The sequence below is a fragment of the Thalassophryne amazonica genome, chromosome 7 (assembly GCF_902500255.1).
Source record: "Thalassophryne amazonica chromosome 7, fThaAma1.1, whole genome shotgun sequence".
In the NCBI taxonomy this organism is placed as follows: Eukaryota; Metazoa; Chordata; class Actinopteri; order Batrachoidiformes; family Batrachoididae; genus Thalassophryne; species Thalassophryne amazonica.
The window spans coordinates 75,669,271-75,685,824 of NC_047109.1; the positions used below are offsets into that span (position 1 = coordinate 75,669,271).

Below are 16,554 nucleotides of genomic sequence, written 5' to 3' on the forward strand. Positions count from 1 at the left end.
CTATTTTTGACTTTTTTTTTTAATAGCCTGAAATTCTGTGCTGAAAAATATTATAAACTCTGTCAAGGGACCTTCCTTAAAGTAACCTATTTTGTAATAGACATGTGACTGTGGGGAAGTGCCAACCCAGAAGTATTTAATGTTCTCTCACAGATGTCCAACTCCTCACTGGATACAAAGTTGTTTCCTTGTAATACATAAAACCCCTGATATTCTGAGACATTGATTTTTTTTAATTTTATGTATTTTTAATTAGCATGTCAGTGGAATGAGTGGAGCTGTGTGAAAAGGTTATATAATTGTGGAGAGGAGCTTGAAAACCCTTCCAGGGAAAGTGAAAGTTTGACATAAAGTCCAGCCATGGAGATGGAGAAGATGGACAAAGCAAAAGCAACAAGAGGTCAAAACTACAGGTACATTTAAAGTGTGTGCGTGTGTGTAAAGAAATCTGAATGTGTTTTATGCTGGTCTTTAGAAAAAGCAGAACCTGATGTCAAACCCCAACCTGAAGGTCCATCTGAAGCAATTTATTCGGAAGCTGTTTCCAGGGATGCACCACCTAAAGCAGAACCAGGTACATTTTTGTGTGATCATGCAGCAGAGATACGTATTTAATGGCATGAAGATAACATGTAAGTTTTTTAAATATATTTGTTATTTAGAAATACAGCACATGAGAGAAACGTTATAATTGTATACTGACAATCACAATTAAAAAGTATCAAAGACAGTACTGTGCATCTCAATACATCAGCAGAAATAAAGTTTCATTTTGACTTTCTGTTTCCATATGATGCAAGGATCTCACACACACAAACACACAAAAAGTGAGATTAAAAGTAGAAGTGCAGAGCGCATACTTTCACCAAGACTTGAGTACTAGTACATATTTTAACCACAGGTTTCATAAAGAGAAATCTGAGTGAGGAGAGAAAAAAGAATTTCATACTGTGCTTTTTCTTACTATAATGAGAACATCAATCTGAAAACTTCTGCAGCTGTTTTTATTTTTACATTCTTTGAGCAAACATTTATTTCTGATGGAGTGAGCACAAAAATAGAATTAAACTTCTTAATTTGTTCACTCCTTCAGAAATAAATGTCTGTATACTCAAAAAAATTATATGCACACAAAATAAGAGAAAAATTACATTTGTGTGCTCACAAAGTATGAAAAAAATACATTTGTATACTCGCAAAATACAGTGCCTTGCAAAAACTATTCGGCCCCTTGATATTTCACATATTTTAATTTATTTATGCCATTTCAAATACCAAAAGTAAATCAAGTTTCTCAATATAAAAATTTCTAAAGTTATCTTATTTAAACTCAAAGCAAATCTCTACAACTTGATATAAATGAATTAAAAATACATAACATTACATAAGTAATGGAAAGCTTTGGTCATCATGAAGCTGTATAACTGGGGATACAAAATGCAAAACATGCACTATCCACAATTTCTTCAATCACAGCCACAGAAGCCTATGACTTCTTCTGGGTAGTCTAGATGTCTTGGTGGCTTTCCTCACTCTTCTCCTTCTCGCACAGTCACTCAGTTTTTGAGAACTGTCTACTCCACACAGATTTACCATAGAGTGTCATACTATTTGTATGTATTCATAACTGATGTAAATAAAGTCCAAGACATGTTCAGTGACTTGGAAATGTTCATGTATCCATCCCCTGACTTGTCTGAAGAAAACAAAAACACATGACAATGATTATTTACAGATATTATACCAAAGTGGCCCATTACTTATGCAACCCATCATCTTAGCTTTTATATTTTAAATTAATTTATATTAAGTTGTAGAGATTTGCTTTCAGTTTAAGTTTAAGGAAGATAATTTTAGAAATTTTTTATATTGAGAAGCCTGATTTTCTTTTTGTATTTGAAATGGCATGAATAAATTAAAATATATGAAATACCAAGGGGCCGAATACTTTTGCAAGGCACTGTATGAGAAACATTATGTTTGTATGCTCACTGAAAATGGGTTAAAAAAAAGAAGAGTTGCAGGCTTGTAGCTCAATTTATCTTAAGCTCAAATATAAACATACCACCTTAAAATTCACATTTTGATCCATAAAAAAACATTTCTTTACAGGGATCGGCACCAGAATATATATATATTTTCAACTCTCATAAAGTGAATTTGTTTTGTTTTTTCATGATGGTATACACATGTTTTATGTTCACCTTTTAATATATGGTCAGAAATAAATGCAAACAATGCGATTTTGTTTGATCAAAATATTTTTTTGAAATGTCCAAATTTATTTGGCAAGAAGAACAAAATAAAATGCTTTTATAAAGCAAAACAAACAAACAAACAAAAAAATCCTGACATAAACCGTATGCTGGACACATCCTTTGATGAATTTACAGTAAATCATCACTTTTACAGCCTACTTTCTTCAACCAAGTTGGGATGATGTATCAACATTTCCAAGTCACTGAATATGTTTTAGATGCAATTTCCATCAATTTTTTTTAAAGAAATATGAACACTATGGTACTGTATGATAAATCTGTCCAGAAGAGGCAGTTCTCAAAAATAGAGCAATGGACACTAGTGAGGGAAGCCACCAAGACAACTCTGAAGAAGTTATAGGCATCTGTGGCTGTGATTGGAGAAATTGTGCATAATGCAGCTTTTGTCTGTTGCACCACCACCCACAGCCTCATCGTGACGTGGAGCAGAGAAAGATTCTCATACAACAAAACAGATCAAATCTTTGTTTGCATCTCTCATGTACCGTCTGGCAAACTGTAGCTGAAATTGCACATTTTCTTTTTAAGAAAATCTTTCTATGTGCCACTCCATCATGAGGCTGTGTAACTGGTGATGCAACAGCTAAATGTTACACAGTTACACTTACAAAAAGTGTAAAAGTTACTGTTTCCCCTATGTAAAAGTTACACAGGGGGCTTATTGGATCCACCCCTTATAACCGGATCTGCTCCAAAAGTGGGTTCTGTCTTTGGCCTTGCTTCACCCCTCTACAATGTTTTGAGGAAACGTGAGTAGTTTTTGCATAAACCTGCTGACAGACAAGCAAATGGTACTGACAATACCGCCTTTGCGGCTAGAGAAAAAAAAAAAGGGGGGGGGGTTAGGTGGAATTTCAGAAGACTGAAACTGAGAGTTAAAGAACATTACAAAGGATGGCCACATATTGTAGGACCTTTTAGAATTACCTCTCACAGAATATTGAATCCTCTGTGGACGTGGAAGAGACATAACATCCCGTGTCACTGAGAGCTGGAAGCAGCTTTAGTGGACTTCCAGTGCAGTAGATGAAAACATCATCTTCCAACTGAGGAAGTGACAGCTAGAATATCTAGTTTACTCCACACCAAAACCTGTCAAAGGTTAGATGGTAACAGACCGGAAGAGAATGTGGGTGAGTTAGCAGGATGAAGCATGACATTTGTCACAGCTGTCAGTGATAGTGGAATGAATTTGTGATAAATTGACCTTGAAAAAACAAAAAGAGCTCTGAACAGTAAGTTGAACTGTGCACTCTAAAAGTTATGTCAACAGTTCCACAAAATTTGCTTGTTTAAACAGGAACCACAATATACACTTGATCATTATAAAAAATGGTTTCAGTCAACTTTTCTCTTTTAAACGAACAAGTTTTTTTGTTTGTTTGTTTATTTAGAGTGACATGAGTGTGAGATGAGAACAATATGGCCTTGTTTAAGTTTTTAAGTTATTATAGAGCCGAATTAAAAAAAATAATAAAAAGAAGAAGAAAAAAGCTGATGCTCATACTAAAATGTATCTGAGTCAGGGTTATCAGTTGAACTGGAGGAGCAGAAAGGTAGCCTGGGGCCTGTACTACGAAGCGGGGTTACTGGCTTATCAGGGTAACTTCGGGAGTAAGTTGATGACGTGTGGAGTAACTTCCCGGTTAACCCGTACTACGAAAGGTGGATAGGTTTCGATCGAGGTATGCTGCCATGGCAATTTACGCTGCGTGCCAAACCTGCTCCGAGCAGGTTATGTTCTAGGTTAGCTTGAGGTTTTCGCTTAACCACTCCCTTTATAAGTACCGCCCATCCACCTTCAATCACTCCGAAGACAATGCCGGCCTACCTGGATGATCCGTTTGATACTGGGGCACAAATTGTGAGAGGCTCTCGTCGCAGGCGAGGGTTTTTAAAGACCGCAGGAATCCGCTGACATAACCGGACGATATTCTCCATGAAAGATATAGATTCTCAGCTGAGGGAATTCGTTATCTTTGTCAGCTGATCGGGCCAGACGTCTGTAACATCACCCATCATAGCAATGCCCTGACGATTGAGCAGATAATGTGCCTTGCGCTTAGATATTTTGCCAGTGGACAATTTATGTATTCCATCGGTGATGCTGAACATCTGAGCAAGAATACTGTATGTCGTATGATTCGCAAGGTAGTACTTGCTCTATCTAAACTGTTGGATGTATTTGTCGTTTTCCCTGGCCATTTATCCGCAATGCAAATCAAAGAAGGGTTTTATGCAATCGCGGGTAATTACTAATATCAAAATAGGTCTAATGCATGTCCATTAATTAGGCGAAGTGGGGCTTATCAATGACAATTTCTCCTAGGTTTCCCAAGAGTAATAGGAGCCATTGATTGCACGCAAATCCCAATCAGTGCACCCCTGGGAGAGCACAAGGGCAATTATGTCAATCGCAAATTTTTTCACAGTATCAATGTGCAGGTATAGCCATTCTATTCGGTCTATTTCATATACCCATTATCATGTAGTCCACTCTAAGCTCACCTTCTTTTCACTTATTTCAGTCACATAAGGGTTGCTTTGGTTTGGGTGATTTTTCTAAATATTCTAATATACAATTACTATAATTACATATTTCACATTCTTTTTCTCCCCACATGGGGCTGTCCTGTTGGATAACCTTCATGCCAAAGTGATATATATGTAACTATGTTAACAGAATGACCATTAATGGCTTTAAATCCTTAGATAGGTAGCCTATTTAGGAAACATTAAATTAACCTAACATTTATTAGTAGGCCTATGCCCACTTCTGAATCGTGTTGCATCTGTGTGTAATTAATGAAAGGTCATTATTTTACACATATCAGACATTCCACAGGTTAATCATCTGTAACAGATTTGGAGAACAATTGAATTGTACTTACGCATTTACCCGATCAGCAATACGTTGCCAACAAGCCTGTCTTGCTTTATTGGCAGACGATGTGTTCGATTTCCCCCTTAACGTTAATTTCAATTCCTCGTAGCTCTGCATAATAATCGTGCACTCTTCTTCAGTAAAGTAAGGTGACCGCGCCATCATTGAAAAATGGTGACGTGCGCTGCAACCTGCTCCTTTTATGTGAACGCGCACAAACTCCAATTAGGTTAACACAGGTTCAACAAATCAACATCTTAATCAGCGTCGTAGTACCGATTAACACCACTTGGGAACACCAGGTTTTGTCAACCCCGGTTTAAGAAGTTAACCCTGGGTTACATCTGAGTAAGTTAACCCTGCTTCGTAGTACAGGCCCCTGGTGTCTGGTTTATTTATTTATTTTAAAGCGTATGTGGTAGTTTCTTCAGAACATCTTACTAACCTCCAGTTGATCTTTTGTTCTTCAGACAAACGCTCCTTGTTCAAACAGGCTCTGGAAAACTTGTGTCTGTTTCGAGCTGTGTGTATATTCCTCAGTGTAATCTGCCTGGTCCTGCTGGTGGTCGTCCTCATCCTTGCCCTGAAATGTAAGCATCCTTACAGAAGAATTTGTGGCAGCAGTAGCAGCACCAAGGTTTTTTTTCTTTTCTTTTTTCTTTTTATTATTATAGGATTATTTAATGGTGGGGTGACAGAAATTTTAGTAAATGTGGAAGTACAGTGCAGAGTAGCTACCTAAACTCTGTAAGTGAGATAGAGCTCCTCTGAAAAAGAGAGCTTTAAATCAGAAGTGCCTGACTCCGTGGTATAACTCACAAACTCGCAGCTTAAAGCAGATAACCCGTAGGTTGGAGAGGAAATGGCGTCTCACTAATTTAGAAGATCTTCACTTAGCCTGGAAAAAGAGTATGTTGCTCTATAAAAAAAAAGCCCTCCATAAAGCTAGGACATCTTACTACTCAGCACTAATTGAAGAAAATAAGAACAACCTCAGGTTTCTTTTCAGCACTGTAGCCAGGCTGACAAAGAGTCAGAGCTCTATTGAGCCGAGTATTCCTTTAACTTTAACTAGTAATGACTTCATGACTTTCTTTGCTAATAAAATTTTAACTATTAGAGAAAAAATTACTCATAACCATCCCAAAGACGTATCGTTATCTTTGGCTGCTTTCAGTGATGCCGGTATTTGGTTAGACTCTTTCTCTCAGATTGTTCTGTCTGAGTTATTTTCATTAGTTACTTCATCTAAACCATCAACATGTCTATTAGACCCCATTCCTACCAGGCTACTCAAGGAAGCCCTACCATTATTTAATGCTTCGATCTTAAATATGATCAATCTATCTTTATTAGTTGGCTATGTACCACAGGCTTTTAAGGTGGCAGTAATTAAACCATTACTTAAAAAGCCATCACTTGACCCAGCTATCTTAGCTAATTATAGGCCAATCTCCAACCTTCCTTTTCTCTCAAAAATTCTTGAAAGGGTAGTTGTAAAACAGCTAACTGATCATCTGCAGAGAAATGGTCTATTTGAAGAGTTTCAGTCAGGTTTTAGAATTCATCATAGTACAGAAACAGCATTAGTGAAGGTTACAAATGATCTTCTTATGGCCTCAGACAGTGGACTCATCTCTGTGCTTGTTCTGTTAGACCTCAGTGTTGCTTTTGATACTGTTGACCATAAAATTTTATTACAGAGATTAGAGCATGCCATAGGTATTAAAGGCACTGCGCTGCGGTGGTTTGAATCATATTTATCTAATAGATTACAATTTGTTCATGTAAATGGGGAATCTTCTTCACAGACTAAGGTTAATTATGGAGTTCCACAAGGTTCTGTGCTAGGACCAATTTTATTCACTTTATACATGCTTCCCTTAGGCAGTATTATTAGACGGCATTGCTTAAATTTTCATTGTTACGCAGATGATACCCAGCTTTATCTATCCATGAAGCCAGAGGACACACACCAATTAGCTAAACTGCAGGATTGTCTTACAGACATAAAGACATGGATGACCTCTAAATTCCTGCTTTTAAACTCAGATAAAACTGAAGTTATTGTACTTGGCCCCACAAATCTTAGAAACATGGTGTCTAACCAGATCCTTACTCTGGATGGCATTACCCTGACCTCTAGTAATACTGTGAGAAATCTTGGAGTCATTTTTGATCAGGATATGTCATTCAAAGCGCATATTAAACAAATATGTAGGACTGCTTTTTTGCATTTACGCAATATCTCTAAAATCAGAAAGGTCTTGTCTCAGAGTGATGCTGAAAAACTAATTCATGCATTTATTTCCTCTAGGCTGGACTATTGTAATTCATTATTATCAGGTTGTCCTAAAAGTTCCCTGAAAAGCCTTCAGTTAATTCAAAATGCTGCAGCTAGAGTACTGACAGGGACTAGAAGGAGAGAGCATATCTCACCCATATTGGCCTCTCTTCATTGGCTTCCTGTTAATTCTAGAATAGAATTAAAAATTCTTCTTCTTACTTATAAGGTTTTGAATAATCAGGCCCCATCTTATCTTAGGGACCTCATAGTACCATATCACTCCAATAGAGCGTTTCGCTCTCAGACTGCAGGCTTACTTGTAGTTCCTAGGGTTTGTAAGAGTAGAATGGGAGGCAGAGCCTTCAGTTTTCAGGCTCCTCTCCTCTGGAACCAGCTACCAATTCGGATCAGGGAGACAGACACCCTCTCTACTTTTAAGATTAGGCTTAAAACTTTCCTTTTTGCTAAAGCTTATAGTTAGGGCTGGATCAGGTGACCCTGAACCATCCCTTAGTTATGCTGCTATAGACTTAGACTGCTGGGGGGTTCCCATGATGCACTGAGTGTTTCTTTCTCTTTTTGCTCTGTATGCACCACTCTACATTTAATCATTAGTGATTGATCTCTGCTCCCCTCCACAGCATGTCTTTTTCCTGGTTCTCTCCCTCAGCCCCAACCAGTCCCAGCAGAAGACTGCCCCTCCCTGAGCCTGGTTCTGATGGAGGTTTCTTCCTGTTAAAAGGGAGTTTTTCCTTCCCACTGTCGCCAAGTGCTTGCTCACAGGGGGTCGTTTTGACCGTTGGGGTTTTTACGTAATTATTGTACGGCCTTGCCTTACAATATAAAGCGCCTTGGGGCAACTGTTTGTTGTGATTTGGTGCTATATAAATAAAATTGATTGATTGACTGATTGAAGTACAGTAAAATGCGCATATAATGGATTCAGATGGACCAGTGAATTTTGTCTGTTATGATCGAAACCTGTTATTTGTATAAAACGTGCAAAATCCATTTTTTTCTTCATCCACTACAGAGTGGTACCTTAAAATCTTAATGCCTGATTTATGAGGCTTGAAACTTGATGAGTTTCTGCAGCTGTTGATACCAAAATTGTAAAATTATTCATGTGACTTTTGATATTATACATATTTGAAACCAAGGAGTGTTTTTGTGTTCACCCTGTATATTTATTATTCTGAAATGAGACGGTCTTTTATTTTTGGTACTTTAAGTACCTTTTAATGTTTGTACTTTTACTCAAGTAATGTTTGCAATGCAGAACATAGTTGTCAGTATTGATGGCTGTGTGAAAGAATGAGCAAATCAATAATTGAAAATCCAGGTATCATATTATCATGTCACAATAACAGATGTATTGCAGCTTTATTGCATAGCACGGTTCCTGAATAACTCCAGCGTTTTTTTGTAATTTGTAGCTCAGACTGCAAGTACAGATCAGGAGGCAGCCTGCAGCTTTGAAAAGTGCAAAGTCTCCTTGCCCAAGATTCTACAAAAATGTAAGTGCAACAACACAATGCTTAAGAACTTAAGAAGGTATCATAAAAACACACATTGAAAAGCATCGCTGTATCTTTTTGTCAAAGTTCTGCTTTCAAAATAGGCGTTCTTATGAACTCCAGAATTCAAATTAATTCACACAAAAGATTACAATGTACAGATGAGGGTAAACAAGTTGATCATTCTTATTTGTGCAAAAACTCATTGACATGGAATATCAATGCCGACTCCGGGTAGGGAGTGAGGTCGTGCCCCAAGTGAAGGAGTTTAAGTGCCTCGGGGTCTTGTTCATGAGTGAGGGGGCAACGGAGCATGAGATTGGCTGGAGAATCGACCCAGCAAGGGCGGTGTTGCATTCATTCTACTGTACTGTTGTGACGAAAAGGGAGCTGAGCCAAAAGGCGAAGCTCTCAATGTACTGGTCAGTCTTCGTTCCTACTCTCACCTATGGTCACGAGGGTTGGGTCATGACCGAAAGAACTAGACCACGAGTACAAACAGCTGAAATGGGCTTCCTCAGGAGGGTGGCTGGTGTCTCCCTTAGAGATAAGGTGAGAAGCTCAGTCACCAGCGGGGAGCTTGGAGTAGAACTGCTGCCCCTTCACATTAAAAGTAGCCAGCTGAGGTTGAAGGGCGCCCCCTGGGTGCTTCCATAGGAAGGTGTTCCAGGCACATCCAGCTGTGAAGAGACCCAAGGGAAGACCCAGGACTAGGTGGGGAGATTATATCTCCATTGGCCTGGGAACGCCTCAGGATCCCCAGTCAGAGGTGGTTAATGTGGCTCGGGAAAGGGAAGTTTGGGGTCCCTTGCTGGAGCTGTTGCCCCAGCGACCCGATCCTGGATAAGCGATGAGATGAGATATGGAATGTAGAGCTGATTAAATGCATAGAAAAAACTTAAGTTGATGATACAACTTTTTGGTGAGCAATTTATTAATTTAGTCAGTTTTTCCATTGTGGTTCTGTGCTAGATCTCACTCTCTGTCTCTTTCCAGATCATAAATGCCAGCTGTGTGCGGAAGGATGGCTGACGTTTGAGGGATGGTGTTTCTACTTGTCCACGTTCAGGCTGAACTGGGAGGAAAGTCAGAGGAACTGCAGAAACAAAGGAGGATCTCTGGCTGTAATCACCAACAGCAGAGTTCAGGTACCTGTAATGTCATTTAAAATGGTCACGTTATTCAAAAATTTTTAAAAAAATCTACTTTTTACAGGTAATCATGGTGAATGCCATGATTCTATGACTGTGTATGTAGACCCTCCCTCCTCCACCCCCACTCTGCACATGCTGTACACAAAAATGAAGCCAGCAACAACCCATTTTAGCCAACCCTGACATATGTCACAGATGTGCTAAAAAAAAAAAATTGCGTATTTTCTTCCCCTCATGTTTGTTGCAAACTTGTTGACTAGTTACAAGGAAATGTTGTATTGTTTGATAATCAGACCTCAATATTGTACTTAACCAGGTTAGTCCCATTGATACTGAGATCTCTTTTACAAGGGAGACCTGTACAGTTTTTTAAGTTTCCAATTCACCTAATCCGCATGTCTTTAGATGTGGGAGGAAGCTGGAGCAACTGGAGGGAACCCACGCAAACACGGGGAGAACATGCAAACTCCACACAGAAAGCCTACAGGTGGGAATCAATCCCATGACCTTCTTGCTGCGAGGCAACAGTGCTAACCACTAAGCCACCGTGCTGCTCAGTTTAGCTATTTCAGACATTTCAGTGTCTGTTAAATCTCTCTTTTGGCTTGTTTTGTCTAAGGTGAAGAAACTTTGTAATAATTATGCATGCTGTGATATAGCATGTTAATCACTTTAGGCCACACCTTCTCTTATTACACAAATGCAAATCACCTGGGAACGCGTAAATCCAAGAAGCATTCAGGTTTCTATAGCTTGGAGTTGGAAAATATGCATAGAAATAATGATAAGGGTACCATGGTGACGTAGTGGTTAGCGCTGTTGCCTCACAGAAGGTCAAGGGATTGATTCCCACAGGTGGCCTGTCTGTGTGGAGTTGGGTTGGTCTCTCTGTGCTGGCTTGGGCTCCCTCTGGGTGCTCCCACTTCCAAAGACAGGCTTTTTAGGTCAATTGGAGACTTTTAATTGAGTAGGCATAAACGGGAGTGTGAATGTGTTTGTCTGCTTATATATGGCCCTGAGATAGACTGGTGGCCTGTCTATGATGAAGCCCAACTGTTACTTGGTGGCCGCTAGGATAGCTTGTAGCTCCCCGTGACCCTTATTTGGAATGGGCAGATATAGAAAATGAATGTTGATAGGGTCAGAATACTCACATACCAAATATGTCTGCACATGATTACATATTATAACTGTGCATTAGAAAATATATCAGAATATATATTAGAAAATAACTATTTTGACATGACATTGAATGGTACTTTTTCGACTAGACCTTTCTGACTGAGGAGGGGATCGTCAAATACTGGATTGGGCTGAGACAAAATGCAACCAGTTGGAACTGGGTCAATGTTACGGCACTGGGAGAGAGGTAAAACATTCCTGAGAATTTATCTTCTGTACTAAAAGTCAATAAATGTAATTTTGGTGGGATCACAAAAGGTTGTTTTGTTTTTCCTTGCAGTTTTTGGGCAGAAAGAAAGTCTGAGGGGGATTGTGGGATCCTGAACACCTATGAACCCCCTGAGAAGAACTGGATCAAAGCGTCTTGTAAGGCCGCCACCTACTTCATCTGTCAGAGGCAACTTTAAAATGATTTGTACAGAACTTGGAGCAAACCAATTTACTGCTGACAAATGTCACCTTCTTAATAAAACTCCATCTCACAAGTCTTTTTACTACACATTCCAAACAATGAATTACACTGTAAAAGTGAATCAAGCTTCATAATGTCATTTCTACTTTTGCACTAAAGACAGCAAATTAGTTTTTCTTTTATGAATATAGGCTCTTATAAATTCAGATCAGGGTAACTAAGTGATATTAAATAAATGAGAATATGAATTTATTATACTTTGCCTCTGTTTGTTTGTTTGTGAACAGCCTGGAACCCACAATTTTTCATATATTGTTATGACATTTTTACTGAAGATTCATATCCTGACAGGCAAGAACGGATTCAATTTTCAAGGTCAAAGGTCAAAGTCAGGAAAAATATTGGAAAAATACCTATCTTTTAACACTGAACAAATTTTTAAAAATTCATAACGCTGTCAAAAAAGATGGAATTTCTTTCATTTTTTTAAAATGTAGGATGGCATCCTTTAGAACGAAATTGGTGGAGTTCAAAATTAGAAGTATTCCACCTCGTGTGACGTTATGCTATCTTAGACTATAAGCATGCACAACTGGCCACCAAGCGGCCTATTACTCTGATTTGATCAACAAAAACAAGCACAATTAAAAGTTCTCATTCAACACGGTGGCAACACTTATTCATGGACAACCACCAGTAAGTCGCTCTCCTTTTACAGCCCATAGAAAAGAAAATAGATGACATTAGGTTAAATATGTCCCAGCATGTCTTAATCCACCCACTATACCCTGTTATTGAGGAGGGTGCCATCACTGATACATTTACTAGATTTCCCAAATTTGATAGTATCTTGCTGGGCGTGCTGATGAAACTTGTAAAGTCTGCTAAAAGTACGACCTGTTTATTTGACCATATACCAACAAAACTGTTTAAGGACCCCACTCTTGGGCCTACTGTTTTGGAAATTATTAATCTGTCATTTTTAACCTGTGCCTCAACCTGAAAGAAAATGTGTAGCCAGTGTATTTGCTACTTATTTTGGTCCTGATGTCAATTGTGATGATGATGATGATCTTGAGGCTTACCTGAAAGGAAAGCTGAACTTGGAACTTAAACTTAAAGTTGAGAGGGTGGTAACGAGGTACAACACCTATTCCTCCTTCCATGTGACATGTGAATGTACAGACCCTTCTGTATTCATGGCTCACAATTTGTGGCCAGAGTGCCCAACGCAGGCTCGAGGGTTGGCAGCTCAGCCTGGTGAGAGACGATACTGAGGGTGGTCAGGGGGATCTTAACAACACTTCCAGTGGTCAGCAAACTACGCCTACTGAATTACAGCAGCAGAGGTCTCCCCAAGGTTGCAGGAGATGTTGATCTTCGACAGGATCTGGTGTACGCGTTGGACAGCAATGACATTATTTGTGTCCAGGAAAGATGGTACAGTAAGCAGGACTTGCACAACCTACGTAAATAACCTACACAGACTTTTCCATGGCGCAGGAGCTTCATCAGCTGTCCTCTGGGATGGTGTCTTGTATGGTCACCCCCCCAGGGGGAGTTGCCATTTTTTGGTGTTAGTAACTGGACAGATACATTAAGCCTTTGGATCTCAACTTAAACTGGTGCGTTGCTATACAAGTTGAAACTGGTGCTAAAAAATTCATTATTTTTAATTTATATCTACCTAATCTGTGCAGGGAAAATGAAGATAAGTACTTGGAGGATTTGGGTGTACTCAGTGCATTAATTGAGGAATTTGACTCTACTGCTGTGGTGACTGGAATGCAAACCTGAAGGATCCAGACAAGTCCTTATTTGCCAAACATATGCTTAAGTTCTGTGATGATCACAATCTCATGCTTTCTTCTTGTCATATGTTACCCAATGATAGTTACACCTATGTCAGTGACTCTTGGGGTTCTGAATCCTGGTTAGACCATGTTGTGTCTACAGAAGCCTTTGGCAGTGCTATCAGTGATATGGATGTGTGTTATAACTTGACAGGTGAAGATCATATTCTGGTTGCTTTATCTCTGGTGATTGAAGAGATGCCTAGTCTGACGAATATTACCAACAGTGGCATCCCTAGACTGAACTGGGAAATTCTGTCTGAAGCAGAGTGTAATAGATATGCCTGTATAACTGATGCTTTGTTATACAGGATGTTCCTGTATATGACTGTGTGTATTACAGAGATACAGATTGTAGCAATATTCAGCATGCAGATGAGGTAACATTATTGAAAGACGACATTATCAAGTGCTGTTAAAATGCTGGAAGTCAGGTCTTCAATAATGTTGGGAACCAGAGTAGATTTAATATGCTAGGATGGAAGGAACATGTGGTGGACTTATATAAAGCCTCACGTGAAAAGAGAGAAGCATGGTTAGGTGCAGGCAAGCCTAAACAGGGCCTAATCTTTGACCTTCACAAAAAAGCCAAAGCAAGACGTAAGTACACCATATGCTTTATAAAAAGTAATGAAAACATTATGCAGAAAGAGTCAAAACTTTCCAACTTGGATGTAAAATCCTTTTGGGACGAGGTTAAAATAATGAATTGAAGCAACACCCCCCTGCCGACCACCATAGCTGGAGTGTCATGTGGTGCTTCCATAGCTGCAATCTGGAAGATCCACTTCAACGACCTTTTCAAATGCTATAAACAAATGCATGATAGCTATAATGACAAGGTAAATAGCAGATATGAAGAGATTTTTGTGTCTAGGGAGGACTTTGGGATGGCCATCAAGAACCTGGAAAAGAACAAATCATGTGGACTTGATGGTATCTATGCCAAGCACCTTAAATATGCATCCACTCGTCTGCTAGATCTTAGTCCTTGTTTTTCTAGTCTCTTACTACATGGTGTGCTGCCACATTCTATGATTTCAGTGGTATTTGTATCTGTCATTAAGGACAAAGCAGGTAATATCACATCCAAGGATAACTATCTGCCCATAGCGTTAGCTAGCATTGTAGCAATGTTTTGGAAATCATATTATTAAATCACATGTCTGAATACATGGTCAGTTTGGCTTCAAAAAGAAGTGTGGCACAGATCTGCGTATATATGTGATGAAAGAAATGATTGGTGCCTATAGAGTGCTTAATGTTCGTATGTTTGCATGTTTCCTCTATGCTAGTAAAGCCTTCAATAGGGTAAATCACTCAGTATCTCAGCTCCTGATTATATTGTCAGATTACTGGTGGTATGGTATGCTTAACAGAAAATGTGTATCAAGTGGGGGAATGATCTGTCAGAGTCCTTTGGAGTATCTCATGGTGTCAGACAGGGTGGCATTTTGTCCCCTCATTTATTTAATATATACATGGATGACCTGAGCCACAGGCTAACTAACTGTCATGTTGGCTGCTATTATAGCGGTGTACTAATTAACCACATTATGTATGCAGATGACCTGATGCTAATTGCACCCTCAGTGGTAGGGCTCAACAAACTGTTGAAAGTATGTGAGCTGTTTGGAGACAACCACTGTGTACTATACAACCCCAAGAAATGTACTGTAATGTCCTTTAGGACCAACTATCTAAGCGGGGTGGATTTGCCAGTGTTTAAACTGAACGGTAAAGTAGTGAAGTTGACTCTTGTAGATACCTTGGACAAACAATTAACAATGACATAAGTGATGACCTTCATATAGCCAGACAATGCAGACAGCTATACGCTCAAGGGAATACGAACCTATGCACATTCCATATGCGTAATTATGATGGTGAAATTAACCTTATTTCGTTCATATTGCTCTCTTATGTACACAGCTCAACTTTTGTGGAACTACAAGAAATCATCTATAAACAAACTATGTGTCCTATCATAACATTTTTAAAACTTGGATTTTCCAAATATGAGAGTACACTCTGCACAGTGTTGTCAGGCTGTCATCAGGAATTTGGTATGTCAGTTCATGCAGCGTTTAGACAACTCTGTGAATCCCATCATATGTGCTATTCTTGGCACCAAATTAAAATATAAGTCTAGGATCAGGACCCACTGGTTACAGATGTTGCATATAAACTTCCCAACAGTGTTGTGAGGGTTACTTTAAAAATGTATTCCGATAGAGTTACTAGTTACCTGTTGAAAAATGTAGTCAGTAACGTAATCCAAGTACCATAATATTAAAGTAATGTAATTTGATTACTTTCAATTACTTCTGGATTACTCCAATATCAAATATGCTAATACAGACAAAAGAAACTAAATATAAATAGTCTTGACTACATAGTACAGTTTATTAAGCAAAAATAAAACTGTTTCTTTTACATGGCATGCTCTGTTTTACTTCACATTATGAATTAAGAGCACCACAATATTGTTTTAAACACACCCAGTGTTCACCTGCAAAATTTTCAACAAAAAATGCCAAACAAATGAAGGATAATGAAAACTCAGGTGGTGTGCGGATGAATTTGTAATTAAAAGTGGCTTGCAGAACAATATACAAAACAACTGAAAGGCTGAACAAAAATTACGTTACGACACAACAATAACTTAGCATTTGTTTCTCCCCATTGAATAAACTTATTAGAAAATTTAAAAAACTTGTGTAGTTCATGCAGTTTCTCTTTATAAATACATTTGCTGAAGATCTAAGGGTTTAACCCTCTGGGGCCGACGCCGTCGTATGCTATGGCTGAGACCAAGCTTTACTAAATTATAAATTACTTTTTAATGATACGAGATAGAAATGTACTTTTTTTTGCTGAAAAGTTAACTCCGCGGACTTTCGAGCCACCGTCCACCGTCTTTGTACTCCTCATAGAAGCTAGTAGGTGGGTAAACCTGACAGCAATGTGTTCGGAAATGATGGTG

General features: G+C 38.8%; 1 protein-coding gene across 1 annotated transcript; it reads left to right on the forward strand.

The window, feature by feature from the left end:
• Positions 1-221: 221 nt before the first annotated feature.
• LOC117514221 (natural killer cells antigen CD94-like) lies at positions 222-11,965 on the forward strand. The gene is made up of 7 exons (XM_034174578.1): positions 222-400; positions 476-574; positions 5,634-5,753; positions 8,887-8,967; positions 9,964-10,115; positions 11,393-11,490; positions 11,584-11,965. Exons 1-7 carry the CDS (start codon positions 361-363, stop codon positions 11,708-11,710), a joined length of 717 nt encoding a protein of 238 aa, XP_034030469.1. The 5' UTR covers positions 222-360; the 3' UTR covers positions 11,711-11,965.
• The last annotated feature ends 4,589 nt before the right edge of the window (positions 11,966-16,554 follow it).

What these genes read in the sequence shown, in the direction of transcription:
- LOC117514221 (XM_034174578.1), top strand. Translation starts at nt 361, where the DNA reads ATGGAGATGGAGAAGATGGACAAAGCAAAAGCAACAAGAG. An exon ending in CCTCATCCTTGCCCTGAAAT is followed by an intron (nt 5,754 to 8,886) that starts GTAAGCATCCTT and finishes TGTAATTTGTAG; the next exon opens with CTCAGACTGCAAGTACAGAT. An exon ending in GCCCAAGATTCTACAAAAAT is followed by an intron (nt 8,968 to 9,963) that starts GTAAGTGCAACA and finishes GTCTCTTTCCAG; the next exon opens with ATCATAAATGCCAGCTGTGT.